Source organism: Notolepis coatsorum (assembly GCF_963971535.1).
Source record: "Notolepis coatsorum genome assembly, chromosome: 7".
Classification (NCBI taxonomy): domain Eukaryota; kingdom Metazoa; phylum Chordata; class Actinopteri; order Aulopiformes; family Paralepididae; genus Notolepis; species Notolepis coatsorum.
This window is the reverse complement of record NC_140171.1, coordinates 105,636,418-105,649,143: the sequence shown is the minus strand read 5'-3', so window position 1 is coordinate 105,649,143 and position 12,726 is coordinate 105,636,418. Positions and strand designations below refer to the sequence as shown.

General features: G+C 41.3%; 1 protein-coding gene across 1 annotated transcript in view; it reads right to left on the bottom strand.

Moving 5' to 3' along the window:
* rbm20 (RNA binding motif protein 20) overlaps positions 1–12,022 on the bottom strand; it is a gene marked incomplete at its 3' end in the record, with an annotated part of 48,390 nt that extends 36,368 nt beyond the window's left edge. Inside the window, exons 1-4 of the mRNA XM_084318341.1 lie at positions 11,189–12,022; positions 10,576–10,640; positions 10,042–10,151; positions 4,789–4,889 (exon numbers count right to left, since the gene is read on the bottom strand). Of these exons, the coding sequence (XP_084174467.1) occupies positions 4,789–4,889; positions 10,042–10,151; positions 10,576–10,640; positions 11,189–12,007 (1,095 nt within the window). The 5' untranslated portion in view covers positions 12,008–12,022. The remainder of the gene's footprint in view (positions 1–4,788; positions 4,890–10,041; positions 10,152–10,575; positions 10,641–11,188) is intronic.
* Positions 12,023–12,726: the final 704 nt, after the last annotated feature.

Genomic DNA, 12,726 nt, shown 5'->3' with positions numbered 1-12,726 from the left:
GGGGTTAGGAAAAGGATTCATTGATATGATTAAAGTATTATACAAAGACCCATCGGCCATGATTACAACAGGTATAATCACCTCCGAAATCTTTCCGGTATCACGCTCTTCTAGACAGGGTTGCCCTCTTAGTCCCGGACTATTCGATTTATCATTAGAGCCTTTAGCACAATATATAAGACAATCCCAATTCATAGAACCAATCGTAATCAAGGGCACACAACACAAAATTTGTTTATATGCGGACGACGTAATACTGTTCATGCAAAACCCTAACACCGCAATGCCTCATCTTCTCAAGTTGATTGATGACTTTGGCGATCTATCGGGATTTAAGATAAATTGGCCAAAGTCGGCTTTCCTTCCACTTAACGCCCCTGCAAAAAATATACTCCTTCCAGAAGAAATACCAATGGTTAAATGTTTGGGAGTTGAAGTATTCCCTACCATAAGCCAAACGGTGAAGCACAATTACATAGAAATCCAAAATAAAATCAAATACGACTTTGACAGGTGGTCAAAACTTAAAAACTCAGTACAGGCACGGGTTTCAATAGTTAAGATGGATGTCTTACCTAGAATCAACTTCATCAGCTCAATGCTACCGTTACCCCCTCCAGATGGTTACTGGAAAAAATTACACTCTTCCGCATACAAATTTATTTGGAATAACAAACCACCGCGTATAAAAAGATCCACCGCACAGAGTGACCCAGCAATTATCAAATCTCTTAACACTGAATATACCTGTACACCCCTCTGTATTACTGTTGAATGATGTTTTCGAGTTTGCAGTCCCTATACAGCTAAAGAGATTGGTTTTATCTGGTATCACAGCGGCTAAAAAGCTGATAGCATCACGATGGTTTCAACCGGAAATTTTTTTCCGGAAGGTCTGGATTCTTACATATCTCGAAGTGATTTATCTAGAAATATCTACAGCAAGAATTTTGGGTCTCAGTGAATCCAAAATTACAAGGTGGTTAGAAGTGGTGGAGAGAATAAAAACTAGAATTTGAATGGTAGTGCCTGGTTAGGAGCGAATGATGATGGATGGATTATCCAAGGGGGGGGCCCGGGGGGGGGGGGGGGAGCGAGCGAGAGCATATGTGTATAGGGTATTAGATAGCAAGTATTAGGTGTATACCTTGTATATTACATTTATTTAAATGGTAATTTCATTGGATGTGCACTGTTAATTAATGCTTGTATATCTAATTATATGTTGTTATGTTTATGTTTAAAAAATAAAATAAAAATGAAGCTATTATTATTATAGTTGTTGTTATTATTATTATCACGTCTGTGCGCGGAGCTCAGTGAAGTTTCAACGGAGCGAGGTAATCTATTCTAACCAACAAATTGAAGTAGAAAGCATTTCGTTGTGGCCAATCTTATTTGGAAACATGACACAAAATAATAGTATGTTGCTTTTTATTTGAAACAATATTTAATCGCGTTTGGAGGTGGGTGTTCTGCGTCTGCCCCCCGTGCCAAACAAGCAAGCCAACCTCTTGTTCGCGCGTGAGCCCGTTATAATTACACTACTGTTGCTATTTTACAATGAACTATAATGAATTACGGGACATACAGAAGTTGAACACGCCAGTGTTGGAAGTAATGCACGGAAGCTTATTTCCGCATTGCAGACTGCAAAATTCTACCACCGGGCGCCAGCTACGCACAAAGTCAAGCACAAGTTCAATTTGATAAGTCCCACACTTTGCTTAGAAATGATTGTACGCAGGGGTTACGCACATATCTGTGAGTACGCAACGTTGATAAATGAGGGCCCTGGTTCCTTACATCAAAACTCACTCTCATAACATATAATGATAGTATTGACATATACTGTATACACACTATAATGAGATATACCCTATATATACTGTATATATAGACTACTACTGCTACCACCACTACCACCACCACTACCACCACTGCTACATTTCTAAGGAAGACGCAAGACCCAGTGGTTCTTCACAATAACCAAAATAAATGTACCGGTATATACAAATTAGGGCTATCAGGCGATTAAAAAAAATTATCTAATTAATTACAGGATTTGTAATTAATTAATCTAATTAATCACATTTTAATCGCATAACCATTTTATACCTGATATTCTATATTCTATAATCATATTTCAAATTGCATGTGTCCGGATGGCAGAATTCAGTACTGTATCTACAAAACCTTCTGTTTAATCATCTTCCATCTATTAATTTGCTTAGATTTTTCAGGTCTGGTCAATTTGAGCATGGTGTTATTCACAGTCAAAGATAAAAAAAAATTATTGATATTCTCATTTGGTTCATTACAATTTACTCAAAATAAAATTTTCATTCAATCAATCACTGTGCAGATTGATTGATTGATTGAATGAAAATGTTATTAACAGATTGCAGAATGGGTACAATACAGTACGGCTCAATACACACAATTGTTAAGGGGATGCAGACCAGAGAAAGACTTTCGTCTTGTTTACATCAGGGTCCCCCATTTTCAATTCATAATGATTGTAAGTAAGGGTGCAACTTGCACCGTGCAATCCATTCTTTGTGGATCTAGCCCACAGTATTTCTGACACTGGGAATACATTCCCTGAGATTCATAGATGTCCCTAGAATCAGATACCAAGAACATGCAAATGGACCATATTAAAAAAAGTCTGTAAATGTGTATTCTACATTCTTATGGAATGAATGAGATACTGTAGGATAATACCATTTAGATAAGCATTGAGTCAAATGACTTACTCACTCAGTGGATCCAGTTAGTAAGGTTTATTAACCAGATCAATCAAATCATTACAACAATAGAGAATATGGCTGGAGATCTCACCTAAACAGACCAGCTCCGTCAGTCAGGTAAAAAGATCCCGCTCCCCAGTTGGGGGAACGATTAAGTACCAGGTGAACAAAGGGGGAGAAGGGGGAGGTTTGGAAGGGAGGGGGCGTTGTTTACAAACAGGTTTAGATGTCTCTCAATATATTCCACAATACAAAAAGAATATTATAAAAAAATATATATTTTTGAGTAAATTTTCATAACGCGATAATTTGCTGTGTAATTAATTAATCTAATTAACGCGATAAACTGACAGCCCTAATACAAATCGACAAAGCCATGTAGCAAACAAAATGTGGGCAGAAGGTATACTTAGACTACCTACGCCCCCCCCCCCCCCCCCCGCTACAACCACCACACACACACACACACACGCATCAGGCTGTGAAACCTGTTTTCCATACAGTGAGTATTTTGTTGTATATCCCCATTTTATCGCAGAGTGTCCCAACAATCGTTCAAAAGGGCAACATGTGTTTTTCCGAGCCGGCACTTAATACACAGTTTATCAGACCGTGGGGTTAAATGGAAGAGAGTTGTTGTAGCTCAGCAGCTGTCAACAAGCGGGTCGTGCCAGGCGCTGCACTTTACACACTCTGAGATACAAGTCGCTAAATATCTTTTAAACCCAATGGGGATATAGAAGCAGAAGAGTCTGGGTGACACTGAGCGGAGCAAATATACGAGCAGGAAAGTAGTGTAAGATAAGATGAGAAGATCAGATAAGATCAGATCAGATCAGATAAGATCAGATCAGATAATATCAGATAAGACAAGATAAGACAAGACAAGACAAGATCAGATAAGACAAGACAAGACAAGACAAGACAAGACAAGACAAGACAAGACAAGACAAGATAAGATAAGACAAGAGAAGACAAGATCAGATAAGACAAGACAAGACAAGATCAGATAAGACAAGATAAGACAAGACAAGACAAGATCAGATAAGACAAGATAAGACAAGACAAGACAAGACAAGATCAGATAAGACAAGATAAGACAAGACAAGATCAGATAAGACAAGATAAGACAAGACAAGATCAGATAAGACAAGATAAGACAAGATGCGATGAGATGAGATAAGACACGATAAGACAAAATCAGATAAGATCAGATAAGATAAGATAAGATGAGATAAGATAAGACAAGATAAGACAAGATAAGACAAGATCAGATAAGATCAGATAAGATCAGATAAGATAAGATGAGATATTCCTTTATTGATCCCCTTGGGGACATGTGGGTATTATAGCAGCATGGGGGATGGGGGGGGGGGTACTGGTATGGGCAGGGTAATAGTAGAAAGACATGAATATAGGAACACAAATTAGGTATATAAAAATATGAGAAATAACAAACGGTGTAAACAATATAATTAGATCAGTGTTAACTGATCACTGTACTTATTGCACTTATTTTATGCTTTCTACATTGCACTACTTTTTACATTGCACTACTTTTATTGTCTTTTTATACCTATTCTTATGTCTGCACTTTATGCATTGCTTTTATTCTGTCAACTGTATGCACATTTTATGCCTATGTTCATTTCATGCTATTTGCTGTGAAACACTTTGAGCTGCAATCCATGTATGAAAGGTACTATATAAATACAGTTATTATTATTATTAACTATGATTAGGTCTACAGTATGTGCCACAGAGAATATCAGTCTACGGTAAGTGAGTTTAACATTCTGCAACAAAGCATAGCCAAATATTATGACCTCCTAGAAATCAACCTATCCTAAGAGAAAACACTGCAGTACAATACTGCTCTGGCGTTCCCCACGCCACCCGTACGCAGCTCTATTACGTCCCGGGGTAAGGCAGCTGCTGTATCGATAGCAGCCTCTATCGTCTGTCATACGACGCGATTCATAGCCACACAGCAAACTCAACCTTTCGAAAACAAAAAGTTAAACATTTGTCTGACCTTTGACCCCGGCTGGTGTGAGGTAAATCCAGCGCCTGACATGGGATAAGTCGTCATGGCTGCAGCTGGTAGGTATGAAACATTGACTGCGGAGGATGCATCTATAAAAGAGAGGAGGGAGATAGGTTTACATTTGAGCACAAGGTAAAAGTCAGCTAACATTACGAGGTTTTCATCTGGCTTGGGAACGGGGGAGGTCCAAATAAACACGCATGTATTTAAATAATATTGCTAGTGTCCGCTTCATATAACTCCATATAATATGTATATATATATATCCATATAATTATGATATGATAGCATGTATATGTATATATATATTTATTCTTACCGTCTTATATATATTTACCACATATATATTCATATATGTCTGAATATACCTGCAAATAATCCTTCTATATACCTACTTATACACCTGCATCATATAGCCCATATAACTGTATGATAGCATGTACTATAATGCTGTATATATACCATATATATATCTATTCTTACTGTATATTTATCTATCCACATATGTCTGTACATGCATATAATCCTTTTTACATATCTGTAGATACTATATCTATATCTGTACATATCCGGCGGCTAGGTGGTGTAGTGGGCAAGGCACTCGCCACCAGTGTGGAGACGCTAGGATTCGCGTGTTCGAATCCAGCTCTCCACATTGTTTTTCAGTTTGGCTGGTCGTCCGCAGTAATACACATTGGCCGTATTACGGGGAGGGAAAACTGAAGGGTGGGGATCGAACGTTGTGAACAAGCGACTCCTACAAGTCGGTTGGTGCGCCTGCGCAGTAGAATCAGGAAGTGTCGGCGGCAGCGTGAGCCTCCCACGCGTTACTCCTCGACACTGAGAGATCGAGCTGCGCAGGTGAAAAGATGCGACTGCTGTTACCTCAAGTACCGGAGGGGACTTGTGCTATGTATGACTTAGTCCACATTGCAGCCGGCTTGTGGGAGGCAAGAAACAGCGTTCGTGACAGGGGAGGGTTGAATTGGATGATACGAAATTGGGATGGGAGAAAATATGGAAAAATGGGAGAAAAAGTGGATCAAAAAAAAAATCTATATCTGTACATATCCCTTACCTACTCTTGCTAGTTACTGCTGGTCATTATGACTTACTACCATAGTGTCTTTATACCTGTATCACTGTACATATTAATACTACAACTCTGTAGATACATCTGATTACTATGCACATGCACTATACTCTCATTTAAGTTTAATTACCTGTACATTGTATATTACTATTGCACTTTACGGTTACATTTGCACTCTTGTTGGATGCCAAACTTAATTTGATTGTATTGTACTTGTGCTGTATGATGGCAATACATTTGAATCGAATCTAATCGAAACGAAGCATGGCTTAAATGTTATGTATTGTAACAGGATATTGTAAGAAACAAATATTGTTCATGTTGTATATCAAATATCATTAAATTTGCGCTGAATCTCAACAACAGATCGGATGTGTTTGGCCTGGTTCCCGGAATTGCATCGGAAAACTAACACCACCGTCGAGTTCCTCGTCAAAACGTTAACACAATGTGCAAAAACCACAATTATTATAAAAAATATCTATTTATTTTTTAGAAATTCAGCTAGAGCTGCTGGTGCCTCTGGGAGTCTGTGGAAAACTTTGTTTTGCGAGTTGCATGGGCTTGAAAAGTGACCCAGAGCTTGCTCTACTTCTGCCTGCAAAAATAGAATAATCTTTACTGTCTGCACTGTTGTACCTGAACACTATGATGTTGAAAATGAAGGATGACACCCATTGTTTGTACTTCCGCACCTCAGACCGCCAAGGGTCAGTCAGCTCATTGTGTTTATAACTATAATATGTGCACTGAGATCCAGAGAGTTACAGGGTTCAGTTCCTTACATACCAAGACTCTGTACTTTGGTTATTGTCACAAATGCAACAGATTCATATTAAATTCACATGTGGTGCACACATCAAGGCTGCACCATACAATCGTTTTCCATTAAAGGGACACTTATATAATACCACACATATCCCAAAACTAGAAACAGTTTAGCACAAATGTATTTAGTTTGAGAGCTAAGATTAGAGTCATTGAGAGTTAATGAAATGTAATATGTCCTTCCGTAGACCGTAACCGGATCGGAGTACACTGAATCCTTGTGCTGTGTCAATTACAACTCAATTAAATTATGTAGATAACAAAAATAGCAATCTTTATTGCAATCCCTGTCGCTATCTTTTCATCTACGTCATTCCATTGAGCTGTAATTAACACAACAGAAGAATTCAGTATCCTCAATGACATCACTGGAGGACATATTAAAACTCATTAACTCGCAACTAAATTAATGTTTGCAAAACTATTTACAGATATCTATGAGATTATGTGCAAAATAAATCACCATTGTTTTTTTGTGAAGTGCCCCTTCAAGATTCAAGGTGGGGAAGGACATTTCTGAGAAATTAGCAAAAGTGAGCTCACATAAGATGAGATAAGATGATCCTTTATTGATCCCCTTGGGGAAATTCGGGTGTCAAAGCAGCATGGGGGGGGGGGATACAGGGTGGGGGATGCATAGCTTCACATTCCTATACAGTCCAGTAGCTATATACACTATAGATACACTTAAAGTATAGATACAAATACAATATAATATAAAAAGTACAAACACAAGATAGTGCAGTGATGAGAGTCCAGTGATATGAGTCTCTAGTGCAAAATACAAGATAGACAGTACGGTGATGTGAGTCTGTAGTTCTCAAGTCCCGAGTTCTGTGATGGTTCTGGCAGCAGATCCGGCCGCCCAAGCCCTTTGTTGTAGAGCCTGATGGCTGCCGGTATGAAGGACCGGCCCAGGCGGTTTGTGGTGTGTCGAGGGGGGGATGATCTTAGGCTGAACGTGCTCTTCATTCTGGCATGTCAGCAACATGAGCTTTTCTACAGATTGTATTTTAGGTTTTTAAATAATAAACAATATTTCGCAGGAGGATTGCGTGGTGGTGTTAATTTTCCAATGCCGCCCTGGGAACACCACTTGGCAAGCCAAAAACATTGGACTGGTTGTTAAGATCCAGGCCTGGTTATAGAAATGGCATTTTCCTGTGTTTTGCATTGTTTTTACACAATGAGGGGTTGTCTCAACACTGAGAAATTATGAAATATGCACATAGTGTAGTTTCTGCAGTTCAGCTGTGATAAGAACCGTCCATATTGAAGTCAATCGGAATTGCAGCCACAATCAACATGTACAAAATGTTGGCTTGCTTGTAAACTTTCTCTTTTCTACCTATAGTTGAACCTAAAATATGTTTCTGACAACATTTTAATTATACATTTCTTTTTTTGCATTTATTGCTTTATCCGGATAGGCCCGTCAGAGAGGAAGGATGGGAGAAGATGTGGGGGGAAGACATGCGGCAAAGTTCTCCGGGTCCGGGAATTGAACCCGGGACGTCCGCGTTGCACTGCAGCGCAGCTATGTGGTGCGTCACTCTGGCGCCCCTGACAAACATTTTAACAGTAAGTTTGATATGATATTGCTGGATCTTGAGTCATATTTCATCTACAATGCCTAGTCTGACAGTTTGACCTGAATTGCGTTCAACGGTATAGGCTCGTACAATTGCTAGATGTACGATAATTATCGGATTTGTACGAGATAAAGAAACAGCCCATTGAGAACAGGACTGAAACAGAGGGGCACAGAGGCATGGTAGAATACATTATCTGTATTATGAGTGTTTTTTTTTCAAACATCAAAGACATGTTTATGAACCTGAAACACCTACTGTATATTAACTTGTTGAAAAGGAGTACAATATGGGACCTTTAACAACCAGTCTTTTGGCCTGCCAAATCCTCCTGCCAATCAGAGGCCAGGAAATCTATTATTATTATTTATTTAAAAATGCACACAGGCTTGAAAAATGATGCAGAGCTTTGCTCTATTTATGCTGGACATGTGATCTCATTCCTGCTCATGTCTCTGAAACTGCCTACCACACCTTTAAAGTAGCAATCCATAAGATCCTAATTTTAATTAAAATGTTGGTGACAAGTGGTCATTGTTGTTGTAGTTTTGCACTGTATTGACTTGCTGTCCATCTTGAAAAGTAATGCTAACTACTGAGTTAATCTTCTATTAGTCCCAAACAAACCGCTGCTGTTGCTGGTGACGTAAAACACATCACTTCCTGTGTGCCGGTCCCGGATGATTTGTCATGTCCTACCAGACATCATTGTTTAGAACAGCCGAGAACAGCCAATGTAAACACTGGGTATATAGCTGGAATCACTATTGTGTTATATCAGTTGGCGATAGAAAGTGGCAAAATAGACATCTATTTACATGAAGATGTTTGAGATTATTACTTTAAGTGACGTGTGTGTGTGTGTGTGTGTGTGTGTGTGTGTGTGTGTGTGTGTGTGTGTGTGTGTGTGTGTGTGTGTGTGTGTGTGTGCGTGTGTGTGTGTGTGTGTATGTTTTGACTCAAGGAACCAATATTATGTCTCAAAACACTCAATAATGTGTTTTTCAGTTTATTCGTTCTTTCAGTTTATATATATTTTGTTTAATCTATGGAACATGTTTACATTAAAAAATAAATAAAAAATATTCAAAGAAACAAATTTTCCAGCACCTATTTCTTCCCTTGCATTGACCAGGCCGTGTTGGTGGGTGTAGCAGGCCGTGTTGGTGGGTGTAGCAACACACCCCATTTTGTATTCATCATTCCCTTCCCTCCACGCCCCAAAAGTAAAAAAGAAAATGTACAGTAGATTACAGTAGGTACAGGCAATGTAATGTAGGTAATGTTCCTTGCTCCAAAAAGACAGCTAATTTATTTATACATCTATGTGATTGTTTGTGTCCTTGGTATGACATCACAAAGGTTATTACTTCTGATTGGCTTGTTTAACTGGAAGAATTTTTTCCCCACATAACAACCATGGCAAGGAGTGCCAGTGTAATCTTTTCATTCCAAGCACTTAAATAACATTTCGGACTGCCAACCCACATCAAGACTTTGGCAAAACCCATTTTCCATATATGGGAAACCTTTAATAATTGGGGTTTCTAGACTTTATTTAGATAGCACATCGACATACCAAAATACACGTCTTCAATTGGAAGAACACGTTAGCCTCTAACGACTCCAAAAATAATCTGACCTCCATCTGTCATTCTGTTATTAGAAGACAAACATAACATCGTCGGCAAACGAGGACATCTAAATTGACTGGTGGGGATGACCTACCTTGATTTGCAGCAGAGTAGACCATGGAGTTATTCCCCGTGGCGGTTAGACATCCATCAGACACCCCAGGAACAGCGTAGTGAACTGCTCCAGCCGCCACCACGGCAGGGCTGAGACAACCATAGAACACTGATTTTAGCTTCTCTCCTCTGCCTTGCCTGCTCATATCTTGTGACAGAGCTCACATTCACAGAAATATTAAGACAGCTGCAATGGAATACGGAGACTAAAATCATGCGCCTCCGAAAACTTAACAGGAATATTTACTTTGTATTTTTTAAGTAGCCACACGGCGCTAAAACACACAAGAGACGTAACGTAATCATCAAAACTCCGTCTAACCGAAAATAACAGTTCAGACTGAAGTTCAAACACTTCACACAAATGGAGCGTAGCCACATGCGACCCACATGCTACACATAAGTCAGTGCTTGTCACTCATCAAGCAGAAAGCATATGGCAGAGCACATTTTGGGATCACATAGGCATTTTAAACGGCTGTCCCGAGGATTTTAGAAACGCCTCGTAACTCACCTCTCGCTTATGTACAACGATCGGTTCTGCAGGTGTAGCTTCCCCTTCACGTGTTGGTCCCAGTCCTGAAAATGCACATCAGGCATTAACACACACACATATACACACACATACACACACACCATCCAAACATAGATTCAGCTCGGAGGGCTCGCCGCGTACCCCCTCCGATTGCCCCGACATACCCCTGTGGCTAAGCTCATGGGAGGGACCAATTAAAGAGACAACACTTCCCCCGTTGAACCACAATGTGTTGGTATATCAGCTTTTTCCCCAGTAAAACAGAACCTTCACATACCCAAGCGCGGGAAATGTGAGGCTCTGAGAAAGGCTGTCTGTCATATACATTATGTTGTAGAATTCTTCCAAGGGCAGGGAAATAACATGTGAGGCTTTGAGCTGCCTGTTGCATAAATTACAATATCGGGGACCTGATTAGCAGACCTAGCAGATTAGGGTCTGAGGCTTGATATGTGAAATATTCAACTGGACTTATTGGTCTTTGATTTAGCAAAATTTTACAAAATGTCTATATAATACTCTCCACTACAGTACATCTGTACACACAGGAAGAGGACACGCATTCACTTCCTGCACGGCCACTTTTACGCACCTTGAGGTTGTAGACCTTCTTGTCACAGATGGTGCACTGGTGCGGGAGGTGGGAGGGCGTGACCGCGTGGTAGTCATTGACCTGGTGGGGCTGCAGGGTCATGGAGGAGCTGGCGGACAGGGTTTCCTCGCCTCCCGGCAGGGGCTGGTACCCCATGAAGCCCTGCTTAATGCCTGAGCCGTAAGAGGCGGACCCACTGCCGGGATTAAACTTGGGATCGGCGGTGGGTTCCTCCGGGTTGTACAACTCCGCTCTGGCACGTATGGGCTGCCCCGTCGCTGACCACGCCGTCGGAGCGTTGGACACCATATCCCCTTTCCCGGCGTGACTGATGTTCGCTTGGCTCTTCCATGGCTCGTTGTGGCTGGTGGAGGTGTAGGCGTTCATGTTCTGCTCGTTGACACTAAATCCAGTCCGTTGTCCCTGCATATCCTGCCCGTATACTAAATCTCTCTGAAACCCGACATTGTTCGTGATTTTCGCCTGAGTGTTTATCGAGGTGTACTGTCCGTCCCCGGCTTTGGTTGATGCCACGGAAGACCCTCCCAGGAAGCTGCCGTATTGCAGACGCCTGTCTGTATCGGAGGGGTACGTCGAGCATGCCTTCTTGCCATACTCTCCTCCTTGTTGGCCCGCTGTAGCTCCCACGCCGTAATGGTTCATCCTCACATTCCCGGGGTTCTGGTTGAAGCCCCCGCCCACCAGGGTCCCCAGGGCTGAATTCGGAGATGTAAAACCCAGGGCGCCGGCGGGGAAAGCGCCCTGCGGGTTCCCGACCATAGCCGAAGTCCGGAGCTGGTTGAACAGGGGCTGGGACATGGCCACATTGGAAAGGACCTGGTTGAGGACAGAGGCGGCAGTGACTGCGTTGCCCCCGACGGCACCGTGGGCCAACTTGAGTCGATGAAGAGTGAGCTGGGCTTGGAGCTGAGCGAGCTGGAGGCTGGCTGGGGTTAGCAGGAGCTGTTGGTTCTGCTGCTGCCCAGCCTGCACAGCGCCACCGTGCAGCTGGCCACCCAACGGGACTCCTTTAATGTCGAGGCCGTCCGCTGCACCGGTACTGCAAACGAAGAAATAAACAGAGGCTTAGAATTGATTCATTAACCTATTCATTAATACAATATTAGCTTTTCTTCTGTTTACAAATGTTCCTGAAGTTGTTCAAGCAACACAGACATCACAGATACTCAGGATTCGGGTACTTCTGTCATATGAACTGAAGAAAAACAGAAAGTCTGTTAGAACTGCTAGAAGTTTCAAGGGGATATTGCTAGAAAAGGACCTATAACCAAGTAGCCCAAGGGACTGCTTTTTTGCAATAGTCTGTGTATGAGTGATACCAGCTTCTGAGCACAAGCTGCAGGAAGAGTTAACTTACTGTAGAACCACCTGCCTGTCTGTGACGTTACCCGACCGACGTGTCCGTCCAATTTCTGATTAATGCTCTCACATGTTGTCTAAACTTAGTCTTCTCAACTATTAATCACGACATCCACGTTAAACCATCTGACACGGCCCTGCCCAGCCACTGCTCCTCC